The 23819-nt window shown below is 36.8% G+C and overlaps 1 protein-coding gene across 11 annotated transcripts in view; it reads right to left on the reverse strand.

Annotated features, from left to right (window-relative positions):
* Nucleotides 1–23819, reverse strand: part of KIF1B (kinesin family member 1B) — a 95093-nt gene that overhangs the window by 63265 nt on the left and 8009 nt on the right. For 10 of the 11 annotated variants that reach the window (XM_062593680.1, XM_062593677.1, XM_062593679.1 and 7 more), the window contains exons 3-12: nt 12430–12506; nt 9320–9499; nt 7801–7866; nt 6283–6461; nt 5378–5489; nt 4182–4259; nt 3631–3696; nt 2033–2108; nt 1642–1720; nt 179–321 (exon numbers count right to left, since the gene is read on the reverse strand). In XM_062593680.1, coding sequence (XP_062449664.1) covers nt 179–321; nt 1642–1720; nt 2033–2108; nt 3631–3696; nt 4182–4259; nt 5378–5489; nt 6283–6461; nt 7801–7866; nt 9320–9499; nt 12430–12506 — 1056 coding nt within the window. Of the gene's footprint in view, nt 1–178; nt 322–1641; nt 1721–2032; nt 2109–3630; nt 3697–4181; nt 4260–5377; nt 5563–6282; nt 6462–7800; nt 7867–9319; nt 9500–12429; nt 12507–23819 lie in introns of those variants that run through there. The other variant, XM_062593681.1, reaches the window with a different exon arrangement.

The following is a 23819-nucleotide window of genomic DNA, read 5'->3' on the forward strand; positions in this document are numbered from 1 at the left end:
TACAATAGGTTGTTTAAAAAGAGGCTACCATTCCTAGAACCACATGCAAAATTTCACATCAGCACCTACACTTCACTGTTTTAAACCTTCTCTCACAGGTTCGGGTCTCTCTCCTCTGCAAGAGAAGAGACCAGCTGCAATATGGCAGAAATTGGCAAGGTCTGTTTAATCCACTTACTATCAATAATATCTCCCAGCCCTTGGGCACGCAGCAGATCCTTAAGCCGTGTCACCTCCTCCTTCAGCTCCCGCACCAGCTTGGCATTAGGGTCTTCATTGATAACAGCATTGCATTTAATCTGTTTTGCACGATCAGCATATCTGGAACCAATCAAAACAAACCTTGTTCACCTTCTGCTGAAGGTTTAAGTGCTCACATGCAACACAGGAATGTAGCAATACAGAAGACATTTAGCTTGCAGTTGTATAGTAGAAAAGAATCCAAGATTATATTCAGTGATGTTCTGAATTCAGGTTTAATACAGGGTATTAGTGTAAAAAAGACAAATCTCATTCAAGATGTATTAACAAGGTGCATTATATTTCATAGAATAGAATCAGTAAGGTTGGAAGGGACCTCTAGAGATCATCTATTCCAACCCTCAAAATGAGTGGCCCATACAGGGATCAAACCTGCGACCTTGGCATTATTAGTACCACACTCTAACCAGTTGAGCTAAACCTAATCCTAAATATGTATGACAGACAAGATTAAGATTTAAGATTCAAAAATTAAGATTTATTCAGTGCTGTTGAGGTCTCAGCTCAATGAACATGCTCAGTTTTAGGGACCACACTGGAAAATATATGAACATGAGAAGACAAGTTTTATCAATTTCAGGTTAAGCGCAGGAAATAAATCTCTAGCGCTGTAAGCATGTTCAAAGGCCTAACAGCCACATCTTATGTCATCTTTGACATAGCCGCACCTTTGGACCATGAGCCAGCAATTTGCCCTTGTGGTCAAGAAAGTCAATGGTCTCCTGGGGTGCATTGGGAAGAGTGTTGCCAGCAGGTGGAGGGAGGTGATCCTGCCCCTCTACTCAGCCCTGGTGTGGCCTCATCTCGAGTACTGTGCCCAGTTCTGGGCTCCCCAGTACAAGAGAGACAGGGAGCTACTGGAGAGAGTCCAGCGTAGGGCTACGAAGATGATCAGAGCGCTGGAGCATCTGCCCTGTGAGGAACAGCTCTGAGAGCTGGGCCTCTTTAGTCTGGGGAAGAGAAGACTGTGGGAGGATCTTATCAATGTGTATAAGTATCTGAAGGGAGGGTGTCAAGGGGACGGGGACAAACTCTTTTCTGTTGTCCCACATGACAGGACGAGAGGCAGTGGGCAGAAGTTGGACCACAGGAAGTTCTGCCTGAACGTGAGGGGGAATTTCTTTCCTGTGAGAGTGACAGAGCACTGGCACAGGTTGCCCAGAGAGGTTGTGGAGTCTCCTTCTCTGGAGCTATTCAAGGCCTGCCTGGATGCAACCCTGTCTAACATGCTCTAGGTGACCCTGCTGAGTGGGGAGGTTGGACTAGATATCTCCAGAGGTCCCTTTCAACCCTACTGATTCTATGATTCTATCCTTCAAACTTTAGGATATTAAAGCTAACAGTTAACCCTACCAATCTCAGATAAAAAAAAGAAAGTACCTTAAAGTGCTCAAAGTTTCATCATAGTTGATGTCTGCTGGGCTCAAAGCAGCAACCATGGCAGTTCTGGAGTTACCACCTATAATGAATAGTTGATGAAATTAAATTGACGAAACTGCAGTGCACAGTCTAGGCACTAGTTACCTACTGAGTATCAGTATTTACTATAAACTGTAAAATTCAACTATATTCTATAATACTAAGAAACTCACAAAATCATAGGATTAAAAAAAAAAGAAAAGAAAGGCACTGCAACTTTATTAAAGGGTAGAATATATGGCTCAAATTTGACAGCTAAAAATATTTAATCCCATAATTTAAGTGAGGCAAAAACATTCAGAAAATTTAGTGAGAATTTCTTTCCAAACTGGCACAGGAAAATTAGCCATACCTAGATTTTCTCGAAGCAGCCATGTTAATACAGAATCCCTGTATGGTATAAAGTCTGTCTTCTTCTTTTTTTTACTCTACAAAGAAAGAACACACTACTGAAAAATACACACTCATTGGAAAATAAAGTTTAAGATGTAACAATCATAGGATAGGTCCTAAAATAACTGTAACAGTATACGTATATACAGGCTAGTGAAACAGATAGGTGAACTATCCTTAGCTGTACAAGCAATTGAGTTTAATATTAGATAACGTGCAACGTATTCAAATATCTCATGATAAGCAGCCCAGGGAACTCCCTTGAAGCACTATCTTCAGAAGGGTTTTCTTGTGTGTGAAAAATACACTTCTGACATGTAAAGTTTATGTTCTAATACCATTCTCAGACAATCTAGGCAGTAAATCTTAGTATTCCATGGGAGTATTCATTTTTACTTTGTAGAATAGCTGTAACTTTCTAGAGTACTCAGAAGTCCATCACAGGAGGTTCCACAAACGAGATACATGTGAAAGAACAACTAGTTAATCTTCTGTTGACTTATGAATAATTAGCATGCAAACATCCTGCTTCAAGGGATGCCACAAGTTTTATTCCACAACATTTAACGCAGGATATGACTTTGCAATAAGAGGTTTGATAATAAATTGTGTAGCAATTCCTCTTAACACTCAAAAAATGCATTAAAAGCAGTATTGGTCTTGCAAGAATTCTATCCCTGATCTTTGCTTCCAAGAGGAAGAGAAAAAACTTTTAGTCAGTCAAAAAAAAAGAACAAAAACAAAAAACCATCCACTACTACTCAGGCCCATCATACCTTGCTGGTGCAGTTATCCTAGGTTGAAAGCATAAGAGGAAGAAGATGTAAGAGGAAGAAGGTGAGCTTCTTAATAGGACTTTATATGACATTTTCATGTTAGCTTTGAAAATATTTCCTTTTCTTGTGGAATCCAATGAATAAGAATAGTTTTCATAAAAACATCTCAGAAGCACTTAAGTGTAGTCAGCCTGTCCCAATTTGTGAGGACTCACTTTTATGAAGAACAGTAATAATGTGTTGGGGTTTTTTTGAAAAAATACTGTTTGAGAAATGCTCTTAGTACTTAGCAGAAAAGTACTTTTAATAAACCTAGAATGGTATGTTTGGATCAGTAGATGCTTACGTAATTCAATACAGTATTAAATCTCAGCTTTGCAGAAAAAAAGCCAGTGACAATCAAATTATTACATCTGGTATTTTTAACATTCAAACCAAGAAACCTGCAATTAGTTTTATAAAATTATCCTTTCAAATAAAACTATTGTTCTGCAAAACTAAAACCTTGCTAAGTCAACATGTCCACTATATAAAAACAGGCTACTTTCGCATGGTGTATTCACAGTTAAATATATTAATGCTTCAATCTACCTGTAGATAGTTTCTACCAGGTTGTATGAGATTCACAGAATACCGTACATCTATCAAAATATAAAAAGCTAACTTTGCAGAGAATGTTAGGCCAAGAACAGCGAATGATTCTACTGTAGTCCATGGCTTTTGTGTCTCAATTCTACCAGCTACAGAAAGTTCGTTGCAGGTAAGAAAATTCTGTACTTACCACTTCAGCCAATGCCGAAATAACTTTGCCCAGAGTCGTAAGAGACTTGTTTATATTTGCTCCTTCCTAGGAAAAGAGAATCCAGTATTATATAATAACTCAAATTGTTCAAACATGAGCTTGTTGAGACTAGAGGAGCCAAAAGCCACATCCATGATTGGGGGGGGGGGGTCTTCAGCCTTGCAAAAAAAATACATTTCATTCCAAGTCAGTGCCATGATCACTTAGGTCTTCGCATCTTAATTTCTCAGACACATACTTCCACTACTTTCACTACAGTCAGCTGACTAAAAACTCCAGCCACATGTTCAAAAGAAATCCTTCTGCATAAAGAATTAGACCTTCCCCATTCCGATTTCCAAGAGGTAGACAGTACTGTTTGCTTATTTTATCCTTAAGAGAAGATTAACAATCTAGACATGTTAGGGACTTCCTTTTCTCCATCCTTATTTTAGCAATTTTCTTTTCCTTATTATTTATCAAGCACAGTCTCCTCATGTTGCTTGTACACCAACTTGCCTTCCTTTCCCCATACATCAGTGGCCTAATACCTTTAATCGAGTTCCTTTGGCACCAGTTGAATCAGCTCTCTCACTCCCAGCCAAATCCACAAGGCTAATCTTGCTGACCTGAAGAGAGAAGCACATTAACAACAAGGATTATTTTGTAGTGAACTAGAACAAAAATTAATTCTATGGCATTAAAAGAGCTCTACTGTCTATAAATCAAAGTGTGCTTAATACTACAGTCAAATCAAGTTTTCACAAACGATCAGTTTGACATTATTCTCTTATGATTAACCAGCATTTTGGCCTATGTTCTATTTAAATATCACTATTATCTAAAATACCGAAAAAGAAAAAAAATGAGGTCTCATATGAACAGAGCAAAACCAATGTCAAAAGAATTAAAGTTTTGCTGCTATAGATGACAAAAGAATCTCAAAGGAAAAGACACTTATGTTTCAATCCTGCCTCTAGTGACACCAGGAACAAAGCGCTGGCACTAGAGACTACGTATCAGTTAATGATAATTTTGCAGAGTCAGATAATTTTGAAGGGAAAGGGGTGGGGGGAATGTCTTCAATACAGTTTCCAGATCTCTTCAGTGATTAGTTTAAAATATTAGAACAATATTAAAATATTTTAAATAATTTTATAATTTTAATAATTAGAACAATAACAAAATAGAATAATAAAACATTACACGTACTTCAACTACTTTTGCATGCAGAGCCTCTATTCCACACAGTAATAAAAGCTAGAAAACTGTTCCACAGAACTCCTCTTTTTAATATGCAAATTACAGAAAGTGTCCAAATAACGCTACATCTAATCCCTGTGCCCCAAGAGAAGAACCAACAAGGAAAGAATTTAGCACTGACAAACACAAAAGGTTCTGTGAAAAAGACTAAGGAAGTTCCACTACTTTTATTTCATATAGCCCTCTCAATAGAACATAGGTCTTAAGGCTATATTCCACCTTCTACTGTATATTCTCCTCCCAAACATATTTCCAATTTAATTGTTTTTTTTTTTTTTTTTTTTTTTTAAGAATTAAAATCAGTTAAAATCCAATAAGATATAAAAGAGCTCTAAAAGGCATACAGCAAATTTGCCCTTAAATAAAACAGCAGAAATGACAATTAATTCCTATTTTCACTTCATGCTCCCAACAGAAATAAGTTACTGCATGGAGAATTTGCAATGACCAGTCCTCAGAAAGCCACTTCTCACCCATATCATACCTTTTCTGTGGAAAGATCAGTTTCTGTGTCATGTTTCTTCTGAGTGAATACAATTGTAAACACAGCATGAGAGCGGCTGCTGGTTTCATTCATGTTGGTAGCTGCAACAGTCCTAAGAGATAAACATATACATACATATTCAGAAGACTGCAGCCTCTCTGCTCCAAGTGCAGGGCTGAACGCACCTGTGGAAGCATGAGATCAAGAGGCTGTACAGTCATTCTCCTGCCATGAGACCAAGGGCAAGGCTTGCATTTTAACTGCTGAATTTTCCCTGACTTAACTACAATTTAAACAGAGCATCCTCAATCCACATACTCACTAACCCACTTTACACTCACACAAGAAAATGCCAGCAGCATTTATAGGGCTCTTTCCCATATAGACCATTAAATGGAACAACCCACCAAAACCTACAACTAACATATAATAGAAACTACTGCTAAATTCGAATCTAAAGCTGGAATGCAAGTTTTGTTCGTGATCACGTGAGCAACCGAACAAGGATACTATGCTTACATGTTTATTTACACAAACATTTGTATATGGACAAACAATACAAATATACAAAATATATAAATATATATATACACACACACACAAATACATTACACAATGAAGGCAAACATTTAAAAGCTAATGTAACCATTTAAGTATTTTATCTCAAGCCATTACAAATTGTAAGTATCTATAAAGTGATTTGCAGCACTGTTTCACCACATAAATCAATTTTGTTCTCTTAACAGCATTGATCATTGTGTATTTTCATTACTTATCTAATCTGTCATGAGTTTTTAAAAAAAGAATTGCCAGGGCATCAGAGAAGGTATTTCAAATTTGGTACTATATACTGTGTACCTCAGTGAGAGAAAGAAAAAGCTGTTATAACAAACTACATCACTAACCTGGCTTTGTTCCCAGCATCCATGAGGTCTGCAATGTCTGTGTAAGACGTGACCGCTAGCTTGGACAAATCTTCCACATACGGTCCAAGTAGAGGGTGTTCTCGCACACGCAAGTTTCCCTTGTTCTTCGGATTTAATAAATCTCTGACCCTCTCACAATAAATCTCCATGTAACTCACCTGAAAATGGAAATTTGCAAGGAAAATTTAGTGATTCTTAAGGCTTCTTTTGAAAGCAGCTCTGCAGCATTTCAGACTAACACCAGTAGAAAGTCCTCTTTGTCCTCTACCAGAAAGCTATAGGTAGGTGTCTCAGTTTAATAGCTTGAGACACTGGGAGAAAGGAAGAATATTAGGTCTCCAGTGTATATTCCTTTCCTGCACATATAGATCCCCTAGTGATTCAAAAAAAATATAGTATTTAATTAAAATCTATTACATTTAAGTTAACTAAACTTTCTCAGCATATAGCAAATAAACAAAACTACCTTTCTAAAGAAAGACGACACTAAAAAAGAATCTGCTTACAAGGAACTTCCCCTACCATCCTCCAAAGCAAAACTGAGAAGAGAAAAGAAAGTAAATTTCTTTGTATGAAGACAACTTTTGGTTCTAATCTGTACCAAAGGCCTGTAGAATTCCTGAGTCGTCAGCACAATTATTCAAACTATGGTTATTTTAAATCTGCATGCTTTAAAGCAGAATTAAAAGCAAGGATACATTCTTTACATTTCTCAACACCAACATTATCAAAAGTTGTGCAACTCAAACTTAGTAACAAACCTAAGATATGAAACAAAACACAACTCTGCATTTTTGGGGCACTACAACTAACAAATCAATACCTATATAGCTATGAAGTAAACGGTATGTTAAACACACAAAACAGATCTCTGCAGCAAATTACTTTACATAGCTCTTTTTTTTCATCTTAACCAATTGTGGGCTTTATTTTTGACTCATACCCCAGACCTGCCTTAGCTCCAGGGAATTAATTCAGTTTCAGTTCAGCCTACAACATCTGACAGACAAGAACAACCCTTACATGTGGTTGTATCAGTTATGCTCTTCTATTCCCAGTCTTTCCATAAGCTCAGTTTAGTAATAGGAGATAGCAAGTAAGACTATTTAACTGAAATATTCCAAACAATAACTATACAGAATATAAATTATGACTATATTAATTGATAAGAAACATGTAGAATAGGTTTTCCATCCAGCAGTCAAAAAAAAATCTGTAAATTCATCTTTTGGTTTCTCAGTATATCATTTACATCATAATTGCTACTTCCACAAGGTAGTTAAAGTACACTATTTTTCAAAACAAAGTAAAAAAAATATATATCCTCCAAAGAAATCCTGGTCCCAGAAAGGTTTTACTTGTATATTTATATCAAATATGAAAAAGAAAAGCCAAATGCTTTCAAAAATGTCAATCTAAATACAGCATCAAAAGCGCAGCAGCTAAGATCACTTTGATTTCCAGGACAGATATCTTTTAATCTCTCATCACGCTCACCTCTACAGAATACGACATCTCTTCATTGCTGTTGTCATTGATTTTCTCAAACAGTTCTTCACACAGCTGGAAAGAGATTAAGTAGGGCTCAGTAACTAGTCATGACTGAGCAGTGACAACTAACTCTGACATGTCAATATTTCTGCTTTAGAGCAAGGGCAGAGGAAGAAAAAAGAACAAACTATATTAGCCACACAGAGCCTGACTGGGAAGGTACTTAATCTCAATTCTCTATCATTATTATGCAGCTTATCTTATATGGCCTCTCAAAAGTTGTTCTAGATTTTCTTTAAAAACTGTAGAGGATCACAGAAGCATTAAGTATTTTAGTACAGCCTTTAATTCATGTGCAACTGAACATTTAGTACAGCCTTTAATTCGTGTGCATGTACCCACAGAAAGAAATTAAAATATCACAATAACACAACTGCATACCAAGTTGTTGTCATAGATCTTCAACTAATTTTACCTGTTACACTCTGACACTTAGTATCAATGCAAGAAAAATGAAGTGCCTGGATATAACAATCATCTTTTTCATCAGATTAACTCTGCATACTTGTACAAATAGTTTTCCAAAACTATTTTAAGCTAATCTATATGCAACCTCAAATGGTAATAGAACATTTGTTACGTATTTCAGTACAGATGTCTGTGCTATTAATAGAAAACACCACTGTGCATTGTCTATTTCATACCTGTGGCAGAGTGCCAATGCCTCCTACTACAAACCTATAGCAGAATGATGACTCAAACTCTGGGTAAGCATATTTATTTATTGAAAACCACCCTCAGATTTCTACTTTGGGAATGGAGGGATGTAGTATCTTCCAACATATATGTGGTCCTCTATCAGTGCCTACATATCAAGGAAGGCTTGCATTTAGGAGTGCCATACAACCACCAGCTACAGTATTTTGACTTTGTTATAATAGTATGACGTGTGTGACAGTCAATTTCTTATGGGGGTATCTCAACTGCCTCACATTTCACAGGCAAATTTCAAAACAAATTTAAAGGAGCAACAGAGGGCCACATTCAGATGCTCTAAATAACTCATACAAGACTTCAATATAATTCATTTCTTGTAAGATATTAATGATGTATCAATGATTTCAGCTTTGTGAGATTTGTTTCCATAGTAAGCCTATGGCATGTTCATTAGTAATATCACTTCCCAAATTCCTGCTCAGTAAAGAGTGGTCATGTGCTGTCCTAGCTCAAGTCAGAGAGGGATTCAAGAAACCCAGTGAACAAGACATCTTCATTTACTAGTTTCTTAAGGGAGTGGAGAAATTAAATGTAGGAAAAGTATACCGAGAGAACATAATATACCAAAAATGTTACACTACAGCAAAAATTATTTATAGTGCTGCTCTTTTCCTGAATAGATTTCTTTCACTGAGAAGCAAGCTGTGGCTTCCCATGAATTGCTATTGCAATGTAAAAAGATTGTATCAGCAAGTAAGCATCTGAACATGCTACGTAAAATAAATCCCCTTTTTGAGTTCTGTTCTACCTGTGGGATTATGCCTGCTTGGCTCTCCTCTTGCTTGCCCATCATTGTGTAGGACTTCCCAGCTCCAGTTTGCCCATAGGCAAAAATGCATACATTGTAGCCTTCAAAGGCATGCAGCAGCATCTCCTTCCCAATATCATTGTACACACGGCTCTGAGATGCAAAGCAGGGATCTTCAGGCTGAAGAAACATGAAAACAGCATCAATATAGTCTTCTCATGTAAGTAACATTTCAAAAAAGAAATAGTTTTATTTCATTTTTATCTTGTTGGTCAATCCCTTAGGAAAAGGCAACTTGGTACATTTTTACATACAGAATTTTTTCCCAAGGCAGTAAAGTACCACTTGGAGCAGAATGACACTGACAATCTTGACAGGACCAACCATTGCTGTTGAGGGAAAAACCTGCACAAGAAAGCAATTCTGTTTTACGGACATCGTTGACCTACTTAAAAAGTCTTGTGCAAGATGATGGACAAACAGGATTCAAGGTGCTTGGAAGGGAGGAGAAACTCCCTTCAAGAACAGACTTCAGAGAGTCAATACAAGTCAGCACAAACGAAGGGCTGGAAGTAATAAAATCCCACAGTGGTTGGTCTCAACAAGAGCTCAGCTAGGGCGTAGGGGGCAGGGAAGCAAAAGTCGCACTCAATCTGAAAAATGAAGTAAATCATTAAAATGACCATGTTCGTCTTGCAGCTGTCTGATTTCACTGCCTATAGCCTAATTCAGGTTATACCTCGCATAGCAAGCAGCTGAACTGGTATCAGAAAATTTTTGTATGGTTATACTCAAGGTTAGCAATAAAACTGAAATATCATGTTGAAAATAAAGCTAGTTGTAATTTATCCTAGCAATAAAAAGCTTCACTACAGATGCCTCTAGTGGTAGAAATCTGTAAAACGAGAAAGTAAAGCATCACTTTGAATATCCCACTGAGAAGTCTGCATTCCATTTTGCACCGGTTTTCCAAAAAGTGAGCATGCTGGAGTAGGTAGGAAAAAAATGCTAATAACCCAGCTGAAGACTCACAGAGAAGCATCAATGTGTGGCTTTTTTCAGTTAACTTAAAACATTTAATACTACTTCCTTCCCTCTGCCCCCCAAATACAGAAATAAAAAGAACACCAAAAATCCATCCCCATGGAGGTAACAAACCTTATTCCTAATACTGCTTTTAAAACTTTGTCCAAAGTAGTGCAAATGCTCATGGTATCAGTTCATACTCAGGCCAAAAGAAACAACTGAACCAATTAAATCTTAAATTCATTTCTGATTTACCATCTATCCCTCTCCAGAAAGTAAGCAAACCCATCTGAAAAACTGAGTATTTTGTGACCAGAATAGAAACACACAATGAAAAAGTATGTGACTGGTAAGAGTAGAAAATTTAGAGAAAATTATGATACCAAATAAACAGTAGTAAGAACTGTTCAATATAGCCACAGATTATCAAATCAAGATCAAGAAACAAGAATTGAAAACATTTTTCTTCTCAGGGGAAAAAAAAAAACACACACACACACACACACACTTTTCAATGAAAAGCATGTCAAAGAAGAATCCAGACACTTTCCACTTCATGCTATTAAAGATAACCTCTCCCCCCAAAAAAATGTCCTGAAAGATAAAGCACCATCATAACTGTCTGATGAAAAGAGGCACTGCTGTACATGCAGCCAAAAAATCACAAGTTTAACACGTCAAAAAGAATATAGTTGCCACATCAAGTGCACAAGCTGTTCAAAACAAAACTTCACAAACTGAATAAATTAATCCTCCATTTTCTGTGTAAGAAACTTTAGGCACTCAGACACTGTGCTCTGACTACACTCCAACATCCACTTACTGGACACAATCCAAGTTGCAGCTCCAGGGGAGGTTCAGAAGGCAAAAATGGTGACAGAAAACAGGTTTGCTCTGTATGTTATTACCTCTTACTCCTGAAGTCCTTTACTGATCATTTAGGAAAGTCCTCAGTCAATATTTGAAAAATTTGATTATCACAATAATGAGAAACTATGCAGATGTTTTGCACTGCACTAGATAAGAAAAGTCTGCATGAAAACGGATCACTGAAATGTGATTTTGTATAAGTCATTAATAATAACATAGTGCTGTCTAGCGCAATCTAGCATTTTCTCTCTTCCTGAAGTATTGGGATTTTAACATTATTTCTTCCTGAAATCAGGAAAAAAATTGAAGCATGATGACATTATGATGTTAGGCTCAAGCCTTTGTCAGAGCAATTCTCTTTCTTAATGCTGCATAACCACTGGTTTTTGTCAATTAATATTTTCATAGTGTTTCTTTGATTGACACTGTAATCTACTTGCACAGCTACTCTGAGATCAGGTTATTCAATAGAAAGATTCAGTAAGAGACCTGCACAAATCCAAGCTTCCCTAAATTTTCATCAGGAAAATATTCTTGTTTGGCCACAGGTTTGTTCAGAAATATTGAGTTCTCTTTGCACCACCCAAATAATTACTATTAAATTTGAAGAAAAGTTTTTTTTATATATATATATTTTTATCTTTCATGAAAATAAGGCAGGAGAGCAGTAGAGGGTAGAACACAGCTCAGCTATAGAACAATTACTGGAAGTCAGCAAAACTTCAGAATCAACTCATAGGAGGGTGGAGCTGAGTATTTAGATGACAGAGTTTATTGCTTTTGCAGCTAACAGAAATAAAGATCACTGCCTTTTCCTGATATGCCAAGACAATCCAGATCACATCTCTTTGAACTGCAAATACTTGAGCAATTTTCAGTTGTCTAATCAAGAGTAGAACTGAAGCAACTGTGGTTCACATGTATCCCTAAAATACTTAGAACACAGTGTGAGTATTTTCAGTAATCTCTTTTAAGTAACCACAACTTGTTATCAAGCCCTAGGAGCTTACTCCTAATGCTTCCCCTCACCCTCACCTTGCAAACAGGAAAAGACAACACACAATGACAAGCCTTTAACTGAAAAAGAATGCAAAAGAGTCAATTCAGAAACTCCTGAAAAGAATAGAGAGATCAGGGGAGGGAAAAAGATAAAAGTAGTTAAAATGAAGCCAATCAACAAAAATATTATTTTGCTTTTAAGTAACAGAACTTACTGATGTATGGGACCAATAGGAGTAGTCAAAGCTGAAGGACTTTGGTGCTTCCTTGGGATTCTTTGGGTTGATAATACCTACAAAAGAAAAAAGAAGAAAAAAAAAAATCAAACTCTTAGCTAACTCGGCATTTAAGAGCACAAAAGACTGCTGACTGACTATTCACATTCAGAATTTACACACTTCACAGCAGTATTATGATAAAAGTATATAGATTCAAAACTTCCTAGCACTGTATTTCTATAGACACTATTTGAAATAAGGAATAAGCATCTCTAAAAGGAATGCAGCTACTAAACAAAATTCGTAATTTTGACAGAGAGACAAAGTAGGTCATCCCGTCCCCCATCTTTAGGCTGGGACACACATTTAGGAGAAGATATTAGCAAGAAGGAAGATCCAAAATGCACAAGAAGTCTAAGCACTTCAGTTATGAAGAGCTCAGGAAGTCATACTGATTTCACAGCAGGACAACTCAAGCCTATTTTGAAATGCACATTACATATTGTAAGAGCTCACTGCATAAGGACATTCTTTAAGAAACTCAGAATTCTCAGGGCATTGAGGAAACAGATGAAAAAAGAGGATTATAACTGTACAGTATATTCAAATGCTTTTCTACATGTACATAGGCCACACAGATTTTAATAGGACTTCCATTAATTGAACCCACTAAATTACTTCTAGATGTTCTTACTGTATACAGGAACTGAATCCCACAGTGACCCTAAGAAAGTATTCTCTTTGAAACTTCACTGTAATTTATGACGACCTTATGATAAGGTTCACATAAAACAAGCAAAACAAAAACATTTGTGTATAGCTCCCATGCTATAGCTTTTGTAAATCCTGTTCAAAAAGCTGACCTCCTTTGCAGCTCTTGTAATCCTTACCTTAGTTCTCTTTCCAAGCTATACAAGATAAGAATAAACGCTTTTCTAGATGAGTCAGGCCATTGAACACTACAAATACCACGTTCTGCCTTCACTGAGAATAAACTCTTTGCAAAAAAACATTTTCTCCTCATGTCAGTATACCTCAAATCCACCAATTCTTCCAAGAGACATACATGCATTCCCCACAAATTAATGAAAGCTCTTGCAGATACCTTTAACGTGTGTGTGCTTGTGTACACACATACATAACATATATATATATATTTTATATTTATATATATATATATATTTTACAGCAAGACAGCTTCTTATCTTCTGCCTGCTGGCAATAAATACGCAATGAATTCAGCTGTCACTTCCATAGTATGCCTGTAGATTCAGCGTTCCAAGAAGGGTAATTTATAAGCACAGCTTTTACTGCAAAAGTAGATCTGTTTCTTCTTTTCAAGACTATTGTGTTGAAAATACTTAGATCTATCATCATTTGTGAGCAGTCTCTTTCAAAACCATCTCAACAGGTAAAGATTTTCAAAAGAAACACACTTAAGGGTATGAAAATTCAAAAAAATAACTTAGGCTTACAATTGCCCACCTGCACCTTAAAATCCCTTAATCTTAATCTGCCCTTAATCTGCCTTTGGGAGTGATCTATATTAATAAAATACACGCATGCATAACCTGCACAGAAAGAATCTATACATAGGCAGGGACAGTCTTCCTGGAAACAACGTGCACTCTGATACTAGTCATCCTAAACAAAGGCTACCTGTTTCTCACATACTCTAGACAGTTCACTTATGCTTCTGAAAGATGTGGGTGCTCTATCATAAATTAACACTCACATCTCTCTTCATTTCAAACATTATAAACTTAACTTCAACTTGCACTGAAGTCTTGGAAAACATGTGGTTACAGAATTCCTTCCAAAATTTAACCACTCTCCCACATGCTGTGTTCCTCAGCAAGACCACTGCTTAAGACTAGAGTGTGGAGAAGGGATTGCTCTGTGGATTGCAAATAGCAACAGTTGCTACTGTAGTTCTTGTGGCCAGTTCCATCTCACTTGGATGCATCTTGTGTTGACATTCTTGCTATATAAAAGCTGACAGGCACCAAAAGCCAATGAATGATATGCCTTGTACTAGTACAGCGTCACAAGGCAAAAATGCATGTGGCTCTGGATAGCAACGTGGGCATCAACATAAAACAAACTAGTAACCTAAGTGGTCATACATGTGTTGTTTCTCCTTATTAGTCTCAGCCAGACAGCAGAAGACGTACAGCATACACTTGAACAACTTCTAAAGTTAAATTGAACAAACAACAAACCCCAAAAGACACTCCTGCCCCAAACCTAAAGCAGTTCTTTCCTTCCAGTATTTTCTAGGCTGCTACTACCATTCAACAACTATTCATTTCCCATTCAACCATCTAATGTCAAAGCTGTGAATGGTAATGAAGCAGTAATGTCTTGTAACAGAAAGTTTCCATCCATGAAAACATGGGGAGTGTGAGGGAAGAGCCTTCGTATTAGTTTGGCATAGGGTGAACAGGATAATTTTCTTCAATCACTTTGGAGTAAGAGATTAAAGGAAAGTAATCCAACTGTTAAAAATAAAACAAAGCAGCAGTAAATAGAATTCATCCCAATATATAATTAGCAATACTAAGTAGATACAGGAATAAATGTATTGCCAGCAGCTCTCCTGAGAATGTGCGCTCTGTTGCAGAATCCCAACAGCAAACGCTTTGAACCCAAACTAATGCTACTCTTTAAAAAGGAATGAGGGGTACCATCACTGATACACATTGTATTTGCAACAGTGTCCCAGAAATGGGAAGCTCCTGACAAGGCCTATTGGGAAGGGAATCAAGACAAGTGGAAGTACAGCTACATCTTCACTGACCAAAAGTGATTTGAACAACAAGCTAAAAAAAAAAAAAAAAAGCATTAATTACCTTTACGTCACATCACTGCAATTTTATCATGGGGCAAATGTAATCACAGCAAAGTTCTGATCTCACCTATTCACCTCATGGTATAACTGATTTGTCTCCTCATGGAGTTTATAGTGAAATAGCAAGCATTCATTTTTTTTTTATTAAAAAAAAAATCTCTCTTGGACAAAACAAAGCCATATTTGTTCTCTCCAAGGAAACAATAGAGCTGGATTGCATTCTAAGATCCTACTGTGGTCTGAAATAGAAAATAGAACAAGTAGCATTATTCAAACTCCAATATTATTAAAAAATGAGTTTGTTGTGAAAATACACATTTTCCATTGATCACTTAAAAAAAAAAAAAAGCCTGGAAATTTCTAGGAAAAGGGCTTTCTTACAAAAAGCAAGCAAAGTTAACTGCTTCAACTGAAACACTAACTAGTGTTTTCACTCCGTTTGCTTGCTGTTTGGAAAGGCAATACACACTTCCATGCAGCTTATCCCACCTGCTTCACTCTTAAATTTGATCCATCATGTTCATGAAGAGTAAAGTTCAGGCTCCATGATTTATACTAGTTTTTGTTTGTTTGTTTGTTTGTTTTTAAAGATAGGCTTCCCTCAGCTCCTCACACAGTTCCATGTCCAGCTCACTATCTTAAAAACTACTTTCTAGGGTGCATGTTTTCCCCAAAGCATATCCTGAGAAGTATGACACCAGGAAAGGGTGACTAACATGCAAGATGACAGCTCTGTCAGAGGTTGGGAATGCAGCTACCCAGCCAAAACCTTTCACAGCAACAGGAACGAAACAGTGAAAGCCTCCTGACTGCCAGCAGCTCTGCATGCTGCCCCTCACTACTGAGATCCCGCCACAGTCCTCTCATACACCTTCATCTCCAATCCTATTTATCTGATTCCTGTTGCTTATGGACAGCCTCTATCCTTCACTTTCATCAGTAGTTTAATAGAATTCTTTGTCTGTCTACAAAAGTCCAGAAAACACTGATTGTGAAAACAAGATTATGACCTCAACTGACTCATCAAGCACACTGAAGCCTTCTTCACTTAAAACACTGAGCATCAAGTGAGTAGCTAGCAGTCATGTCTGATATAGTCTGACTTTGAACCAATTGAACAAGTCGGTAATGAAGTCAGATATGACATCTGGCAAAATATGGTGAGGCAGCTAACAAAGCAGGAATTCAGCTTAAAGTAACTGACCTAACTTGGTGTCTATTGCACCAAGTATCATCTTTGGATGGACAAGTAGATCCATAAAATCTGGCTACTTGTAAGGAATCTAGTAAATATTTCTGAAGAAAATTAAGTCACTTTTGTAGTTCAAGTAAGCTTCATCCTACAATTTCATACGGCAAACTGTAAAAAAACAAGCAGGATCCTAGAATAATCTAGGATCAGGCTGGCACCTGATAATTAATTTATGTAACATGTTTTTCAGAAGCTGTGTTTTCAGTTGAACAAGGAAATTAATAGAATTAAAAACTAAGAGGACTGCTTCCAGTGGGTCCAATATCCAAAAGAACTTGTTTTTTAAAGCATGCAAGGCCAAGATGAACCATTATTAGTGAATCATGAAATAGGTCATCATTTATCTCCTCTCACCACACCAGACTCATGGCATGGTACACAAGCTAATGGATTAATTACAGAGCCTCAGGAAATGAAAAAGGCAATAAGGCAGATGATCACAGCAGGGAACATATTAATGGCCTTTTTATCTCACAGAATAAATTTGTTCATCTGATATTTCAAAGGCCCGATGTGGCAATTAACTTTTGTTTGCAAACTGACACTAACACGTTGTGCTGGAGCTATAATTAGTTACCATCAGCAGGTCACTCTAGCAACTTCTAATGCTCGAGTAGGTCTAAGCAGTCAGTTCCTGAAAAACTCCTCCCTTTTTTCCAGGCCCCATACTTCACCAAGAGTCGGTTTCTTAGGTCACGTGGAATCTTTTAGTTTTCCGTAAGTTCAGGTTTTCTGTACATGTCAGAAAACGGAAGAGGTATTAAAAAACAAACAAACAAACAAACACCCCTCATATACTGTTGGTAATGAAAAGGATTATATACAAGTGAAAAAACGTGAAAAGGATAAAACAAGTTGAAAATACTATTCTCCTTCAGTTATTAAAACTGCTATGGGATCAATAAACTAAGCAAAGTTTAGGTTTGCAGTCCATCATTTTCCCTCAGAACAGGAGACTGAGGAAAAGCCATAGGAATATTCATATTTCAAAAATACGTTCTGTAACTTGTTGCTTTATTTGGGGGAAATAAATGTGCAGTTTGTTTTTTTATTTGAGCTATTCAAAATTCCTGGGAATTTGTAATACACTTCAACTTAAGACATAATATTTACATCAGTTTTCTAGCTTGGTAAGCAAGTATAATAGGTAGAAAACTATTAGATATCATAAATTGACATAAAACTTGAATAAAAACACACTGTGAATATATAGCATTACCATCACTGCCATTCCCATCCAGCAACACGCAAATTGTATAGAAAGTAAGCTTGCATTTTAAAAGCTTCTTTCTCCTTACAGTTATAGGCTAAGCCATAAAATGTTGCTTCATGCTAAGGTGTCTCTAAGTAACAGTTGTCTATGTATCCTCTGAAGCTCAAAATTAAACAATTTTTGGCAGTTTGATGTTTGACACTTAACTACAAACATATACATCATATACATCACTTACCAACAGTTTCAAAATAATGTCTCCACATCAAATAATCTATGTACAGCAGTCATCCTAGATAAAATTTTGCATATTTTTTACATAAAAAACCCACATGCTATCCTGACCTCTTCTACAAACTTTGATTTTCTGAAGTGTACTACGAAGTAGTAGTATATGATCCAGCAGTTGTAATTCCAATCTACAGGCTACACTCTGTACATATAGCTGGCCACTGAATGAATTTGGAAGAGTAGAAAAATTATATGAAAATAAGTAATGTTACAAACAAAATGGATGATGATACCATCATCATCTGTGAGGACGAAGTCAGTTTAGCACTCCCAACAAGCAACTCAAAAACCAAACACAGTGACAATCTTAAAATGCAGCTCACGGGCCCTATTTCCATACGAACAATATGACTTCCAAAATTGGAAGTGGGCTCCACAGATTAAAAAGATCAACATCACATGCTTGAGGCCTTCTTATCAAAATGGATCCGGCACAATTGCACAGCTGGAAAACTGCAGAGGCAAAATAGAGGATAAAAAGTGACCTATGGCCAGGAACATAAGAGATAGTTATGTAACTTCTATTCCCACGCTCCCTCAAACACAAAAGAACAATGCCAGTTCTTCTCCTCCACTTAGTCAACTAATAAAATAGAAATGACATAGCTTCCCCCCTCTCGGCTCTTTCTCCGTTTTCAGATGCAGCTGGTATGTATGGACAGCTCCAAGAAAGGACTTCTTGAAAACAGAACACATGGTTCATAATGCAGATTCAGATTACAAGAAGAAAACTACATACTTAAACCAATTAGTCTTTGTACAAGGAAAAGCAATAGTAAGGACAGCACAGTCTAATAAAAGATAAGGAGAAAGACAAGTGCAAATAATGAAGGAATTATGATTCTAAATGTGCTGTGTCAACAATACCAAACAATCTCCATGAAATGTTTGATTCTACCTGTCCTTAGTTAAAAAGGCAACTTTACTTCCAGGCATAAGCGCCTACACAGACCATTCTCTAGATCACTACTTGTTTCTTAACATTCTTCATACTATCCACCATCCACCCTGTCAGCTAGCACAGAGATAAAAATTTTCAGCCTTTCAAATCTGCTAGACCAAATCAATTGCTGATTTTTTATTTAAAAAACTATGCAAAGATGATAACTTCAGTATTGAAACAGTAACTATGTGTTTTGTAATATATATTATTTTACATTCCAATTGATATTTTAGACATGTAAATATTTTTGCCTTAAAGTCCAATCTTGATTTACTGAAACTTACATTCAGAAAACATGCATCAAATATGCACTTTTTACAATTATAACCAGAAATCAGAGCACAACAGAGATCTAATGCAAAGTTATAGCCTGCTGGGATACTTTCAACTGAAACAAACACTACTGAAAAAAGTAGCATTCTCACTCTTCCCCCTTCCCCTTTTTCCCCCCCGTTTTCTAGGCATATAAACATACAAGCACATTCCCACTTCAAGCCCATTCCCACTTCAAGCCTTCAATTCTTCCATTTCCCAATTAAAACTAACCAAGTGAAGAGGGACTGCAAACCTCAGGGCAAGAGGAGGGGGAAGATTTATCCATATTCACCTTTCTTTTCCCACCTACTCAGCCCCATAAATATTTTTGTGCAGGCACAAAGATGGAGTAAAATTACTTTTGAAGTACTTAAGTGCTGTGTTGAATTTACAGTCCAAACCTGTTCTAAGTCAGTCAGCACCACTCTTCAGCATGCCATAAAATTTGCAGATTAGAAAATGCTTGCAGTTCAGTGTCTAGGGATATAAGCAGCTCTTTCTAATAAGTCCTTGGAATAGAAGGACTCTGTGAAGTACACATGAGAAGATTTTGAACTTAATCTCATATTCCTCATTGCATTTAAAGGCAAGTCACTGGCTCCACCTTCATTAGCAATCAGACCCATATTTACAGTGTATCTTGCCATCAGACACACCACATACTAGTCACTCTTTATGGCACTCCAATGAAGAACTGGCAAACTACACTCCACCCTTCAGATAACATCAGCAAAGAGAATTAACTTGTTCTAAATCCTGGGATTAACTGCTATACAGTCTGTGCTGGAAAGGGAAAGATTTGTAGATTAGTAACACCAAAAACCCTTATCAATTGCCAGCCAAAAATAAAGGCCACTAATGATGAAAATTAGGTATAAGAACTGCAGAAGTTGAACTTCCAACATTTGTGCATTTCATTCTGCATTCCGGTATTTACATCTTTCATGTCTATACTGCTACCCCATCTGTCAATGCTGAAGGCACAAAGCCTCTTTCATTTCCACATACAGAATAAAACCTGTTCAAATGAAGGAGTTTCATCTCACAAAAGCAGCTTGACACTAGCATGTTTCAATAGTTCTAGTGGCAGCGGTAACATACACAGAACACACATTGCTATCGAATGCCAACACATATTAGAGATACAGTGAGCAAGGAAATCACTATGTTGTCTACACTTTTGATCTCATTGATCACTGGTAAAGGGATGGAAGAAAATTTTCTGAAAATAGGCTAGTCTAGACAGAACTTTGGAAGCAATAAGATTTCTTGTGTAAAATCAGCAACTTTTAAGGAATTGAGTACCAAATAATTCTTTTCTGTGACTTCTTCAAATTCCATTCCAATCAATATAAGTAGCAGTGTTATTTCATGATTTCTGCATAATCAATTTAACCAATAAGAAAAGATCTTGGACTTTCAGACTCAAATCTCCAAGATCAAACTAACATTAAATATACACAGTCTCTTGAAATGCATGCATCTGGAAAATGTATCTGCGCCATCTGTAGACTGGAATGACAACAATGAAAATACATTCGTTACTGAGAGCAGGGTGGAGTAGACATTCTTATGTGCTGGAACGTGAATAATACCCCACAAAGACATGTTTAATTCAGGCTCCTTTCCTAGGCACACACTGCAATCAGATACATGGCCATATTGTTTTTATAGGAAAGCCTTAAAGGGTTGTTATTACAAGAGATAAATGAAGGGAAATGGACACTTCCAGCTTGTAAAATAGTGCTTGCCTTGTGAAGCATTGTTTGCATTTTTCAAGTCATTAAAGGAAAGGAAACCAAAGTGAAGCTAAGAACAGCCTGTGTTGGAATTCAACCGGATTCTCTCCTCACTGTGGAATTCCAACCTTGCAACGAGAAAAAGGCTGGGTGGGGGAGGGAGTCATGCTCAACAGCACAAGAGCAAAGCAAAGGCTTGCTCAGAGAAGCTGCTGGAAAGCCACTCTCATCCTCAGCTGCTCTTACAGATCCAACTGCTATAAATACCATCTCTACAGCTGGCGTTCTGGGAGAACAGCATGCCAGCAGGCTTTGCATCAAGTGGAAGCTAGCTGAACCACACTGCCCTACCTATCTGAAAAGCTGAATCAAATCCATTCCAAAACTTCCAAATTGTCGTTTGACTACCCAGAAAGTCCTATAACAGCAGAAGGTGCATCTGGCTTATGCACACAGTTGGCTAAGCACTTAGGAGTTGAGCTGAACTATTTCCTTGTGTGTTTTCTGTTTCAAAGCAGATAAAGCAATCTTTCTACCTCCCTCCCCCTCATTTTACTTGACTATACCTCCAAAAGCCAATGGCCATCTCCAAAGGCCATTCTGACCTTTAGATGCATGTCAGCATTACATTAAGAGGACATGATGTAACATCGGAATCCAGGGGAGTCAGTTCCATCAGTGTCAACAGTAGTCAAATTGTCCACTTCTTAAAGCAGTTCTCATTAAAAATTTGCCCCCACCCCGCTGCTTCTTCTAGTTGTGTACTGATAGGTGGTATGTTATTTAAGCATTTGATTACAAGGAATGGTTTCTAAAGCCTTATCTCTGTGTCCTTGTCAGTGGGCATTCCAACACTGAAGAGGTAGTATTTCACATGTGTTTTACTCACTGCTGACACAGGAAACTTTTTCTAGGTTCATTAGTGTTATCTATCTCTACTGTAGTTCTGTACCAACTCCTTAACAGGAATTAAAAAGTAGTCAAATTGCATTTAACATTAGCTGGGACATCCTAGTTATCCTATGGTCTTGTTCCAGACCCATTATTCCTGCTGTCAACATTTAAAAAACATTCTGTTCATCTTTTCCAAATCAGCCTCCAAAGTAATTTACTTCAAATTGTGCAGACAATTTTATATATTTTTTTTAAATATAATCACAAAAGAGAGAAAGGCTTTCAAAACAAGAACAAAGCTCTTTACAAGAATTCCAGGACATTTTTTCCTCTCCCCCAAAATACTCAAGACTTGTAACAAAACATACAAATTGGCAATATTGTAAAGTATTCAGAGACAGTGATTCAGACAGACTTAGAGACAAGCAACAGAAATCCCTAGCCTTGCAAAACATGAAGAGACCTATTTTTCAAATACAGAAAGTTTTGCTTAATGTCTATGTTCAACATTACATCTTCTTGCACCATTTGCTTTCTTAGTACATCTCCCACTCCTGAAGAAACCAAATGGTACTAGAAAAAAATAAACAAACAACCCCCACTTCCCAAACTCCACTACTAGTGGCAGGAAAATTATTAAAACAACTTGGGGAATCTCTACTATTACAACTCATTTGGCCTGTCTTTCATACCAATTCCCAACTCAAATTCAACTGCAATGCAATCCATGCATCTTCCACAGGACACAAAGCTCATCTTGTCATAAAATAATCTATCCTGATAACACATCTACCATGACTGCAGCATAGTGTCAACATATTTGACACACATTCATTTTATTTTAACCACACTTGCAAGGATATACAGACTAGGAAACCAGGACAGAGGTTAAGTGACCTGCCTCCACTTTGATTTATTTTCCCAAGGCAATTTAATCATACAAGATGCAAGTATAAGAAGAAAAAATAAATGGAAGGACTTGAAAAAACACACATGAACAGGTTGTATGCGGAAAAAACACTAATCAAGAAATGCTTTAAGAGCCAATGTTTCTTGGTAGGCACAAGTCGTATCAGAGCAATGTAGTACTTTCATTTTTTGAACTACCTAAAACTATTAATTTTTCAGAATGCAGATTGAGAATCAAGACTGAAATCTATCTATGACAACAAATCCTCCCACCTATTCTATTCTTCCATTGAAGATGTATCATTTCTGGTTTTTGAGAGGAGAAGAAAAAAGTAAAGTTATTAGATAACAGAATTACAATGAAGCCTTTTGCTTATTTTCTCTACTTATGCAGTAGCTGCTACATGAACTCCCACTTCTTTAACGTCTACATGTCCTCAGTGCTAGTCTAAATAAAAGCCAGTTTCTAAGGACTTTTATCTCATCATTAATTCAAACCAGAGATTATTTGCATGATACTAGTTCCTTAATGAACTGTCCAAACTAACCTTACAGAATACTTCAGAGAAAAATTATTCCCCCAAAGCTGTACACACACAGTAGTAGCAGTTTTTCTTTTCCAATTCAGTACGCATTTTCATTCAAAACACAGTTAAAAAATAGATCAGCAAGCAACAGAGTAGCAAATCGTACTTCTTCATTTCTCTTAAGAATCTCTGAAAAAGGTTACTACTTTTTGGAGCCAGATAACACTGAATAAGGCAAAATTTAACAATAGGCCATATTAATGTATACTCACCAAGCAGTGGATTAATTATTGATAAGGTTACTTGGCTCTATCAACTTTTCAATAATTTTATCACCTTAGTTTTTGCCATAAATACAATTCCTTCAAATTTAAGTCCTACTTTCCCAGTCATTTTCCTGTGCTGCAGAACTACTGCATAAAGCAAGACATAACTTAAAAGAAAAGAAAAAAC

This window comes from Rhea pennata, chromosome 22 (genome assembly GCF_028389875.1).
Source record: "Rhea pennata isolate bPtePen1 chromosome 22, bPtePen1.pri, whole genome shotgun sequence".
NCBI lineage: Eukaryota > Metazoa > Chordata > Aves > Rheiformes > Rheidae > Rhea > Rhea pennata.